The sequence below is a fragment of the Typopeltis vanoorti genome, chromosome 13, assembly GCF_054136105.1.
Source record: "Typopeltis vanoorti isolate ZY-2024b chromosome 13, IOZ_Tvanoo_1.0, whole genome shotgun sequence".
NCBI classification, from domain to species: Eukaryota; Metazoa; Arthropoda; class Arachnida; order Uropygi; family Thelyphonidae; genus Typopeltis; species Typopeltis vanoorti.
Window position 1 is genome coordinate 106,212,601 of NC_143561.1, and position 12,207 is coordinate 106,224,807.

The 12,207-nt window shown below is 32.6% G+C and overlaps 1 protein-coding gene across 2 annotated transcripts in view; it reads right to left on the reverse strand.

Annotated features, from left to right (window-relative positions):
* The window catches only part of Hmt-1 (ABC transporter ATP-binding protein/permease Hmt-1), a 318,374-nt gene that overhangs the window by 233,745 nt on the left and 72,422 nt on the right, over window positions 1–12,207 (reverse strand). For both annotated transcript variants that reach the window (XM_090402438.1, XM_090402439.1), the window contains exon 4: window positions 6,785–6,995. In XM_090402438.1, the coding sequence (XP_090258564.1) occupies window positions 6,785–6,995 (211 nt within the window). The remainder of the gene's footprint in view (window positions 1–6,784; window positions 6,996–12,207) is intronic.

Below are 12,207 nucleotides of genomic sequence, written 5' to 3' on the forward strand. Positions count from 1 at the left end.
CAAGACTTGTAGGTTATTTCATATTTGTCTTCCAAGGAAGATCTCATTAAATCAATCCACCTAGCATCTTGGTCTTCCTCTAAGTTTTTTCTCTTGCCACTCTAGCAAAAAACTTTTTTTTTCAAACTTTTGCTCTCCCATTCTGATTAGGTTACCATGCTATCTGAGATTAGCTCTGCTCACATCAAGTTCTTTCCTAACATTTTCAATTTTAATATGATACTGCCAATGACGCCATCTGTTCACTCTCGTAATCTTTCTCAGAACTCTCATATCTGTAGTCTCCAGTCTTTAATCAAGTGTTTTCACCCATGTCTAACCCAGCTCTCAGATCCATGGTTTGAACTTGTTTTGTATGCAGAATGTTTTGAGTAATTTATCTATTATTCCATAAAAATTGATTCAGTAGACTCCCTACCACACCAGCTTTACTAATTTATTGTCTATTTTCATATTTAATTTGCCATCTTTGCTAAAAATTATGCCTAAATAGCTGAAATATTTTACTTGTTCTACAGGTCCTCCATTCAAGATGGAGTGGCATTTTCAGCCTTTATTATCTTTGTCTTTTTAATGCTGATTTTCATACCAAATTTATTACAGCAGTTATTCAATTTAGTATGAAGGAATTCTGAAGACATGTACTGGATTTATTTAAAAGTATAACATCTGCATAAAATAAAGAGCTAAGATTAACATCTTCAATTTTAACATCAGGTACCCCTTTCTTTCATAATGTGATCCATTGAACCATCTTCCTGTACTGTCTTCAAATCTGACTACAATTCAAATATTAATTCAAAAATTAAAGGAAACCTGTACAAAGGTAGAATCTATTATATATCTTATTCTGGTATGATGATTTTTTTTTTTTTTTTTGAATGAAAGTGAAAACTAGCCTTTTATGAAACAAAAAATTTCTGATGTTCAACAATACCTGTTGTTAATTAATATGGAAAAACTGTGTTTTAAAATAAAAAGATATGTTATACTGTTGCAAAAACAGACTATCAGAATATGAACAACATTAAAAACAAATTTGCGAGTGTGTGAATGATTACATAGATAATTCATTTTATATATCTTTATGTTAATCTCCACAAGAGGCTGTAAACCTATATTACATTGGTATATGAATCTTAGGACATACACAGCACTAAAATTCAGATAATCCATAAAGTTTGCTCTAGAAACAGAAACAAAATAAAGTCAATTAAGGGGGCTTGAAAAATAATCAGTATACTGGTCTTGCACCAGGCAATGATATTTACCACCTATCTAGACGGCATATCTATTTTGTTTTTTCCAAAAAACTTTTGAATCACATACAATTGTCAAAACTTCATAATTAAATACTATATTTCTTCAGCACTTTCTCTTTTTAATATACTAAAAGCATCATCAAGAGTTCTTTTATTTAAGATTTGTTGGAAAACATTTTTTTAAAGAATTTAATTTGATTAAAATTTAATTTAAAATTCAATTAAAACAGGGAAAGCCTAATGGATGAAGCAATGAACAAAAAAGTACAATTGTTGGATTCTGAATAAGGAGAAATTTAAGTTATTAATATTCCTTACAGAATCCAACTTAATCCACCATACCAAAGGCTAGACTTGTAAAAATTAATTGATATTACTCCCATGATTGTAAATTATTATTCATGTAATTGCCTTGAGTTTATTTATTAAGTTTTATTAATTAATCTAAAATATGTGTTAGCAATGATAGGACCTTGTATTGAAATATTATTCTGTTTATTTTGATTATTCCTAATTTAATATTATGAGGAATTGTATATATAAGTTTAATATGCCTTATGTGAATTATAATATTTTCATTTTTTATTTATCACTAACAGTATGTAAAGGTATAATGTTATGCAATATTTCTGCTTTTATTTTATTTTGTTTGTTACTATGGAGACGGGCTAGAAATAGCTAGCACATGCATGGATCGCGAGATATGGTATTCAACTGCAGAGAAGGAATTGACATAAGAGAGCGTGGGAAAGAATTTTTGGCAGGAAAAAAGAAGGGAGGTATATAAGCCAAGAGCGGAGGAAAACTGTGGCTCTTCTCTTTTTCAGGACTGACCATTCGGGGACACAAGAGCATGGAGTATAGAGGAAAGAATTTTTGGCGGGAAAAAAGAAGGGAGGTATATAAGCCAAGAGCGGAGGAAAACTGTGGCTCTTCTCTTTTTCAGGACTGACCATTCGGGGACACAAGAGCATGGAGTATAGCACCGACAGACGAGGAGAATACTAGAGGCAGCAAAGTGAATGCAAAGGATTGCTGTGTCTAGAACTTTAGTGCTGTAATTGGACTATTTAAGGACCAGGAAAGTAATAGGCAACTGAGAATAATTCTAGAAGTTAAAGAATTACTACGTGTTCCATTGGTTTCATGGAACTTTAACAGAGAGCTGAATTGGTCGAATAGTGTTAAAGAAAGAATGAGCATTTTTCTTTATCCAAGTACGTCTATACACGTGAAGTGAGACCATTAATAGTTCAGTTATCATTGAGAAGATTTATTCTAATTAGTGTTGCCATAGTGTGCTAAGTAAATATAGTTATAAAGTGTGCCCATTGTGAAATTGATCAGCAAAGGATTTATCCAGTAAGAACTGTCCAATTTTATGTTACTTCAGTGCAGAGATATATGTGTAATTACTCCTGTTATTCCCCACATTAACTGTAACGTTTTTTTGCTGAAATCAGCCGGAGTATGAAGTATGAAAGTATACTCATGAAGCAGTTGTTGCCACCATTAATGTATTGAGACTTTACTGACTATGTGATAATAGTAAAATTTGTTACTAAGAGATTTTGTGATATTGAACTCTATTAAAAGTTGCTTTAATATTGTGAAAGCTATAAGTCTGACAGCAGAATACCCATGGACTGAATCTGTAAGATGTTGTGACCAGTTAAGCTAAGACATTTATATTATCTTGTTCTCAGAATTGAATTTATATGTATAATATATAATCCTGAATTAAATGTTTTGTTTTGATGATTTTAAAATTGTGTTTGCCTGAATCTCCTTTACTGCACCGTTCATGAAATTATTGGACCTAGCGGGAGCTTTAAAATTAAGAGATATACTTGGTCGATGTAAGAAATAATATTGATATAAAATTAGTTGATGCTTGGTTTCACTATATTTCATTAGACTAATCTAGATATAGAGTGGCGCAGTCTAAAAATATAAATTTCTCTATATTTAAATTAGTAATCAACCAGCAACTTATTACTTGTTTAAGAACAGAGTTAAAACAAGATGGCAGATCAAAAACAAGGAATTACGATCCAGCACAATTCAATTTATATTTTTTACACAGACTATATACACTTCCACAATTTCATCTCATATATACAAATATATTGAAAAGTTTCAACTTAAAGGTCTTTGTATATAAAAAATCTCTGCATAGGGCTGTACAACAACAACAACAACAAAAAAAAAAGCTTTAGCTCCAAGATATTAATGCTAATTTGCTTATAACAATGATTCAATCAATGCTGCCTTTAATCTGAACTGATGATGTTTCTAAGGAGCTTTTTACATGAAGCAGAGCATGAATAATTAGTATTTTGCAAATTTTGTGTGTGGGGGGGGGGGTATTATGATAACTTTGCCTGAGTTATCCTGAAAAATTTTGAATTTTTTTTTTATTTTTTTTTTTATTTTTATTTTTTTTTATTTGAAAGCTCATGGACAAGAGCCTCCAAAGCGCAGTTGGTATAGATCAGTGGTGTTCAACCTTTTTTACTATGCGAGCTACTTTTCTATAAAAAGTTATTTGGCGATCTACTCTCTTATATAGATCACATTCCCCCAACCTGATATCTGATTACGCACAAATAAACTAAAAATACACAAACTAAAAACTTTATTTGTGTATTTAAAAATTTATTTATCACTTTTAATTATTTTAATATAACAAAAAAAAAAACCCAAATATATTGGAATAAAATATTTATTTCTCTATTTTGGGAAAATCAAAGATAGAAAAAGCAACAGATTGATTACAAACTCTCAAGTTACTGGAAATGCTGGTTGATTAAAAAAAAAAGAAAAGTTAATGTGAAATTTGGCATTGTTTGGACTTCGCAATATTTTCATAGTCAAGTTAATATGAAGAAGTGGCCAATTGCAGACAATCATCCAAATGATCATTTGTAATTTGGTTTCTTAATTGATTTTTTATAACGGTCATATTTGAAAAAGTGGATTCTGACAAGTATGTCGATCTGAAACACGACAGAATTTTTTGCACAATATCAATTAATATTGGGAATTTTTCAGGTGCATAATACTTCCAAATGACGTCATTGTTTATTGATTTTAAATGTCAACTATTCTGAATGTTTATTATCTCAAGTTCTACTTCAGCTTGGTTTATATCAAACAGCCCACTAATTTTATTTGAAATTTCTGTGATGTTCAAGTTTTCTTGAAATGGATTACTGATAAAAGATACAATCGTTCCAATTTTATTAAAATCTTTAAATCTTGAATTTATTTCTTCCTCAACTAATTCTATTTCACGAATAAATTCTTTCAAATCATAGCGAAGCATTTCTTGATTTTGTTCAAAAAATTTTAATAAATATGGGAGATGTCTAAATTCTCAGTCATTTATATTTTTCTTTAATAAAAGTAAGTATTGCTGGAAAGTTTTTATTGAACTTAACATGTCAATTAAATTTTTATCTCTACCTTGTAACTCTAAATTTAAATTGCTTAATTCTGTACAGAAATCTACTAAAAATGATAAGTGTAACAACCATCTTTTATCACTCAATTGTGGATAAATATCTCCTTTTTCATCAAGAAAAATTTTTATATCGTTAATTAATACAAGAAATCTTTCTAAAAATTGACTTCTGCTGAGCCAGCGAACATTATTGTACAACAGAAATTCCCTTTCATCATCTGCCTGTAATTTAAATAACCACCATTGCAGGGCTTTTCCTCGAACAGAATTTACAATTTTAAATGTAATATCCAAAACATCTTTTGTGTTTAATCTTTTACTACACAGTACTTGTTGGTGAATAATACAGTGGTACATTAAAAAATCTGGGTATTTGTCATCTACGTTGCAGGAGCACCATCAGTTGTAAGAGACACAAGTTTAAAAAGCGGAAGTTTGTGTTGTTTCACAAATTCATCAAATACCGAAAAAATGTCATCTCCCCTAGTCCTTCCTAATAATGGGATAATTTTTAAAAGTTCTCCTTTACTTGAATAATCTTGAAATACCATGTAAATAAATACCATTAACTGAGCAATATCAGTGAAGCCGTTTGATTCATCAAATTGTAATGAAAACGCAACACACTGGTGAATGTCTGACATTAACCTGGCCTGGAAACTTTTCTCCGGCAATTGGAACTCTTCCTCTCGGCAATTTGAAACCTTGTCTGCAGCCTAGAGGTAGTCTCTCTCTACCGACGTCTCAAAACTGAGAAGCTCCTTTCTGGAAGCGGGAAACTCCTCTCTCAAGCAACGTGAATCTGGGCAGCTTCTCTGATGGCGACTCTGGACCGGGCAGCCTCCCCTCTGACAGCAGTTCTGGAATCGGGACCCCTTCTGCTTGCTTCAGTCCCTTTTTATTAGGCCTCCTCTGAGACCTTGCATGAAGTTTGGCAATCCCCAAAGAATCAGTATGAGTCTTTCATCTTTAGTTTCAAGTTCAGCATGCCTTCTGTTCTCCTCCGCCTTCTTTTGATTGTAAGTTGCCGACCATCGGAAAGTTGTTTGAACTCTTTCTGACTGACTTCAGAGATGTTTACACTTAGAGCCTGCAAGCCTTTCTCATACATACAAGTTTCAATAACAATCTTTCTAATGTCACCATGTACAGCTTCGGCAACAAAAACATTGCCTTTGTTTTTAACACTCTAACATATTTTTATTAAAGCAGTATATAGTTAGCTTCAAAAGAGTTATTTACAAAAACATCTAATATAAACTATACGGAGACAAATAAAGTTTATTTTTTTACAATATTCACATGGTACTTAACCTAAGTAAAAAAAAAAGATGCAATGTTTTTGGAATATTTAATATTTAAGCTACAATCGAGTTTTTACACTTTGCTTATAATTGTATTCACTCGGCTCACTGTTTGACTTCCACTGATCCAAATTAATTCATTTACCCGAACTTATAAGAAAATTACTGACTTGACAATTTTAACAAAAAATAAATAAACAATAGCAATACACTTAAAGCGAATTAAAAATAATACAAAATAATGATAAATAAAATATTATGTTTTCAGTTTTAATTAAATTTGTAAGTAAGGAGGAATACACAAGAGATCGACCAAAAATCGCTCCACGATTGATGGGTTGAACACCCTTAGTATAGATGAAGCATTTGGTCAGAAAGACCTGGGTTCAATTCCTGTCAAATGATGTGAGGAAATTTATCTGGTCTCTTTCGACTAAAGGTGAGTCAGCCAGTCTCATACAGAGGTAGAAGATTTTTCCCTGCAAGATACTTGAGTTTTTCGTCCCACAAAACAGGCAAACCAGCTCAGTGAACACGTGCTGCTAGAGTCAAAAAATGCATCCCCCCCAAGTGGCCGGCTCGGCGACAGACCAGTTGGAAGTTGTACTAACAAAGTCATATCTAATGTAAGATGCATACCCTGCATCAGAAGCATGCAGAGGAAGAAGATCCTGCTTTACACACACACACACGCGCGCACACACACGTTTATTAGAAATGTTGGTGATTGATGAACTTCATATCTTACTTACCTATCTTTTTGGAATAGATTGGAACAAAAATATTTACAAGCCTTCCTACTATCAGTAACATGAAGCAAAATAATACTCTTAACTGTAGAAGGATATTTTTTTTAGGCCAGATGAAAGGTGCTAAGCGTCGGCACTTATCCCAAAAATATGCAAATGCAGAATGTCTTTGCTGAGTAGCATGAGAAGTAGTAGGTCCTTCTTCCAGTAAAGGCTGAATTAGGAAAACACAAAATTTGTAAACAAAAAAGAACACAATTTATCTCAACAAATATGTATGCAACAATAACAATTCATATACAGATTATCATCTAATCATGAACAATGTACAGTATTTTAGTTATATAAATATTATTTACTATACAAAATTGTTACAAAGCATGCGAAAATGAAACTTACTGCTGAAGTTTTGAAAAAATGTTTTTTTCCCCCTCCATGTGCCAACATGTTATCTTAAATTATCAATGATTAACTGCCTTTCCTTAAAAACAAAAAAAAAAAAGACATATATACCCTCATGGGGTGTGCAGGATCTCATAGTACTACATGAACAGCATTACTAACTTCCTGTCAATAATTTTCCTCCAGATTAGTCTGTTTTCCTCAACATCTAATATTATAAGTTCATATAATTCTCCCTTCTAAAGCACTTTTTACTGATCAATCCACCTATATATCTTGGTCTTCCTCTGGGTCCTTTTTTCCTGCAATCATAACAAAGAACACTTGTTTTGCTGATCTTTCCCCTCTCATTCTGTTTAAGTGGGTGGCTAATAATGGAACCTTTATTAGTTAATTAGATCTGCTAACACATTCCTGAATGATAACAATATCAAGTTCTTTCCTAATATCCTTGTATTTAACATGATACTGCCATTGATGCTATCTGTTCAGTCCCCTAATCTTTCTCAGGACTCTCATATCTGTGGTCTCCAGTCTTTGATCAAGAGTTTTATGTTTAACCCAGCTCTCAGATCCATAAGTTAAAATTGGTTTGAATATTGTCTTATCAGCTAGTTCAGCATTTTGACTAATCTCTCTCTCTTATTCCATATAAATTTATTCAGATGACTTCCTATCATATACTGGCTTTGTTGATTCTGTTGTCTATTTCCAAATTTAATTTGCTATCTTCACTAAAAAACACATAACAGTTGAAATGTTTTACTTGTTCTACAGATTCTCTATTCAAGATGTAGTTGATGTTTTCAATATTTCCGCCTATTTTCATTGTCTGTTTTATTTTTAATGCTGATTTTCATACCAAATTTATTACAGTGGTTATTCAATTTGGTCAGGGAATTCTGCAGACTTGTCCTGGATTTATTTAGGAGCATAACATCATCTGCATAAAATAAAGAGCTGAGATTAACATATCCAATTTTGATGTGAGATTTAATACCACTTTCCTTCATAATGCGATCTATATAGATGATGAATAACAGTGGAGATAATATACACCCTTGTTGCAAACCTGACTTAACATCAAACCATCTTCCTGTACCTCCTTCACTTCTAACTGCTAATTTACAACACAAATAGAGACTGTGTATTTCTTGATATAATGTCTCATTTACACTATATAACTTTAACGTTTTGAGCAGCTTTCCTTCTGGCACCTTGTCATATGCCTTCTCCAGATCTACAAAACTTAAATACAGATCCTTGTTATATTCCCATGACTTCTGAACTATTTGTCTAAAAGTGAAAACCTGACTGACAACCTCTGTTCAGTCTGAACCCACCTTATTCTTCCTCCAAGCTTTTCCTCCACAATTTTTCTTAGTCATTTCTCAAGAATAATCTCTACCTGTATAAATCTTACCAGGAACAATCAATAGAGAAAGTCCTCTGTAATTCTCATTTCAGCATGGGTACGTACTATGAACGCTCTACTCCAATCACCTGGAATTCAACCTTCTGACCAGACCTTCTGAATTATGCAGTGTAACCACTGTAAAACTTTTACACCTCCATATCTTAACATCTCTGGTCGAACAACATCTACTATAGCTGCCTTCTCACATTTCAGGTTTGTGATAGCTTTTTTCTGCTTCAAGTAACGATATATATATTCCAGATGACGTTCCTGTTGAGTGTTTTCTACTGCCATGATGTCGCTGCTTGTTTCATTTAGCAATCTTTGAAAGTATTTACTTTATACATCAAGAATATCTTTATCCTCAGTTTTCAATGTCACCTTTAATTTATTTATGTCACCTTTAATTTATTTAAGTCACCTTTAATAATCTCTAATTTGTTTTACAGTACTCTTTCCTCCATTTGAACTTTTTCAACAGCCTCCTGAATGTAGAAAGTATTTTTAACTTGGGTATAGTTATGTTAAAGATACCAAGCAATTGTAAACCTGGTTTTACTCCATTTTTTCCAAGTAAGCAAACAGACAAAATGTCAAGTTTGCGCCTGCAATTTATGCAAGACTAGCTGATCCCACAGGTAGTGCAAGACCAAGGCAACTCGTGGTAGAGGTGGAGCAAGCTCTGATCACTAATCTTAATATTTACCCTTAATGCCAAAACACATCTCCAAGAAGGGGATGTATGATGTTTTGTATTAAAGGCAAGGGGCCTAATACAAAACATCATACATCCCCTTCTTGGAGATGTGTTTTGGCATTAAGGGTAAATATTAAGATTAGTGATCAGAGCTTGCTCCACCTCTACGAGTTGCCTTGGTCTTCCACTACCTGTGGGATCAGCTAGTCTTGCATAAATTGCAGGCGCAAACTTGACATTTTGTTTTGTCTGTTTGCTTTCTTGGAAAAAATGGAGTAAAACCAGGTTTAAAATTGCTTGGTATCTTTAACATAGCCTCCTGAATGTTTTACCACCTTCCTGATATTTATTTTCAAGTCTTCCAAAGTCTTCCAATGACTTTTGTTTAGCTAATTTTACACAATACTTTGCTTTCTTACATTTTTCTCTGCATTCCCTAAGAGCACAAGGTGACTTACTTGAGAGGAACTTTTGATATGATTTCTTCTTTTCTTTCACCGCCTCTAACTTCCTGAGTCTATGGAGTTCTGATTTTGCTGTCCTTGCAGATTACCTCACCACATGCCTCTTTGGCTGAATCAATTATAATTTCTTTAGGGTTTGTTACTGAATCTCCAAGGTTGAATTCTTTTTCAAACTCTTTCAGTTTTTCTTGAATAATGTTTGTGTATTTGAGTCTTACAGTTCACATCTAATATTTGTTCAACTAATTCATTTCAAAACTTTCTTACACATCCTTCTTTTCTAAATCAATTATTGGCTGAATCAATTATAATTTCTTTAGGGTTTGTTACTGAATCTCCAAGGTTGAATTCTTTTTCAAACTCTTTCAGTTTTTCTTGAATAATGTTTGTGTATTTGAGTCTTACAGTTCACATCTAATATTTGTTCAACTAATTCATTTCAAAACTTTCTTACACATCCTTCTTTTCTAAATGAAGTTCAATTTTATCCTGCTCAACACTAAATGGTGATCACTTTCTAATTCAAATCCTCTGTATTCCTTACATCTTCTTTCTATGTGCATTTATGTACATTTTTAAGTTGGAACATGATGTTAGTAATAACTAGTCCATGTCCAGAGCAGAAAACTAGCAGGTAATTACCATTATTATTAGCTTTGCTCTTTTCTCCAAATTTTCTCTACTCTGCCGATTAATCTCAAACAAGTACCAACTTTTTCTTTTTTGGTGTGTCAGTAGCCTTCTCTAATGCCTCGAAAAATTCCTCTACATCTTCCTTATTACACCTTCCATAGGACCATAAGCACAAATAAGTCTCTTTGTCCAGTTCTCCATTCAGATATTAGCCCAGATCACTCTACTTGATATTGCTGTCATTCAAGAAGATTATCCTCATATTTAGTGTTTAATATTATAGCTAGCCCTTTTCCCTGATTGTCATTTCCTGAATATGGTGGCTTGTATTTGTTGCTTAGAAAGATCTGAAATGTTTTTGTCGTCTTTGTTTCGGCAACACCTATTTATGTCGATCTAGTACTTATCCAATTCTTCTGCTAGTTTATAAAGCTTGATACCACATTTGTGTCATTTATTTAACCATCGATTTGTCAATACACAATCACCTGTTTGGTACACAATTAAAATACATAAGATTATTGAAGCGATCCAAAATAAGATTGATTTTGTATAACCCTATCATCATTCTGCTTTGTGTTATCAGAAAAAAAGCAAGAAATGATACGGCAGCTAGTGACAGAATACCAAAATAGTGCATTATATAAAACATTCAAGTTCTAATACTGTTTTACAGAGAGAAAATTAATGAGTCCCTGATAAGCAACAAAAAGCAAAGAAAAACTATTTTTCAATAGACTAGTATTTTTCTATTTACATAGTCTAGAAGATCTACACAAATGACTTTCTATTGTTCTTCAGCAGAAATCATATCTACCAAATCCAGTATAGAATTTAGTAGATACTAGGCACTTCAAAAATGTTTTTTTTTTGAAATGTTCCAACTACACGAGTATTTGCACTAATGAACTTTCTTACTAAATTCACGCTCGTGTACCAATCATCGGTACCTAATGTTTCCTTTTTCTAATATATGCCTAATCTGCAAAGGTCAACTTGCAAGAGTTGTCCTTTGCAGATCTGATCTCTTACTGTGATATATCTAAAAACGAAGTAAATTCTGCACAGAACATATGATCCCATATTTATGTCTTTGTTTTATATACCTCTAAAGATGACATAACTGCAAAAGAGTATCAATGATTCATCAACGAAGAGAATTTCAGCTGGATCATATTTTTTAAAATTTTTATTCAATGCATTAATTAGAATTCTAATTTTATATAAATAATCAGTTGAAGTTATTTGTTCATTATTTGTAAAATTCAGCAGCTGCAAAATAAATTCAAAAGATTCTGAGACATAACAGAGCATGGAAAATGTGTCAATTATTATTAAAGACATAATATCCAATATCTGAACTGCTTATGGTGACACACAGAATCCTGGGCATGAAAAATCCGAAACACTACATAATGTTACTAAAAAATTACTTCAACATCACATATCGTAACAATAGAGACACATATCGCATACGACCCAAAACATCTCTTTACATCCTAGACCCTTCAACAACTCATACGGTTCTTTTGTGAGATTACATCTGATACCCATGCTACTCGCAACCTACCAAGAAATTTAAAACACACAGACAACTACAGAACATTAAAACACAAACTCTAGAAACTACACCAACATAGTTAATATAGCATTAACACTTATATATACATGACAAATCACCAGCATCCAATGCCTACATTCCATCCATAAACAGAACTAAACAAAATAAATAGTGAAGGCTAAGCTTACTCTCTTCATAAAAGCCGACCCTAGCTTAAAAGTGTGTTTGTGGGGGGGGGGGGGGGAGAATTAG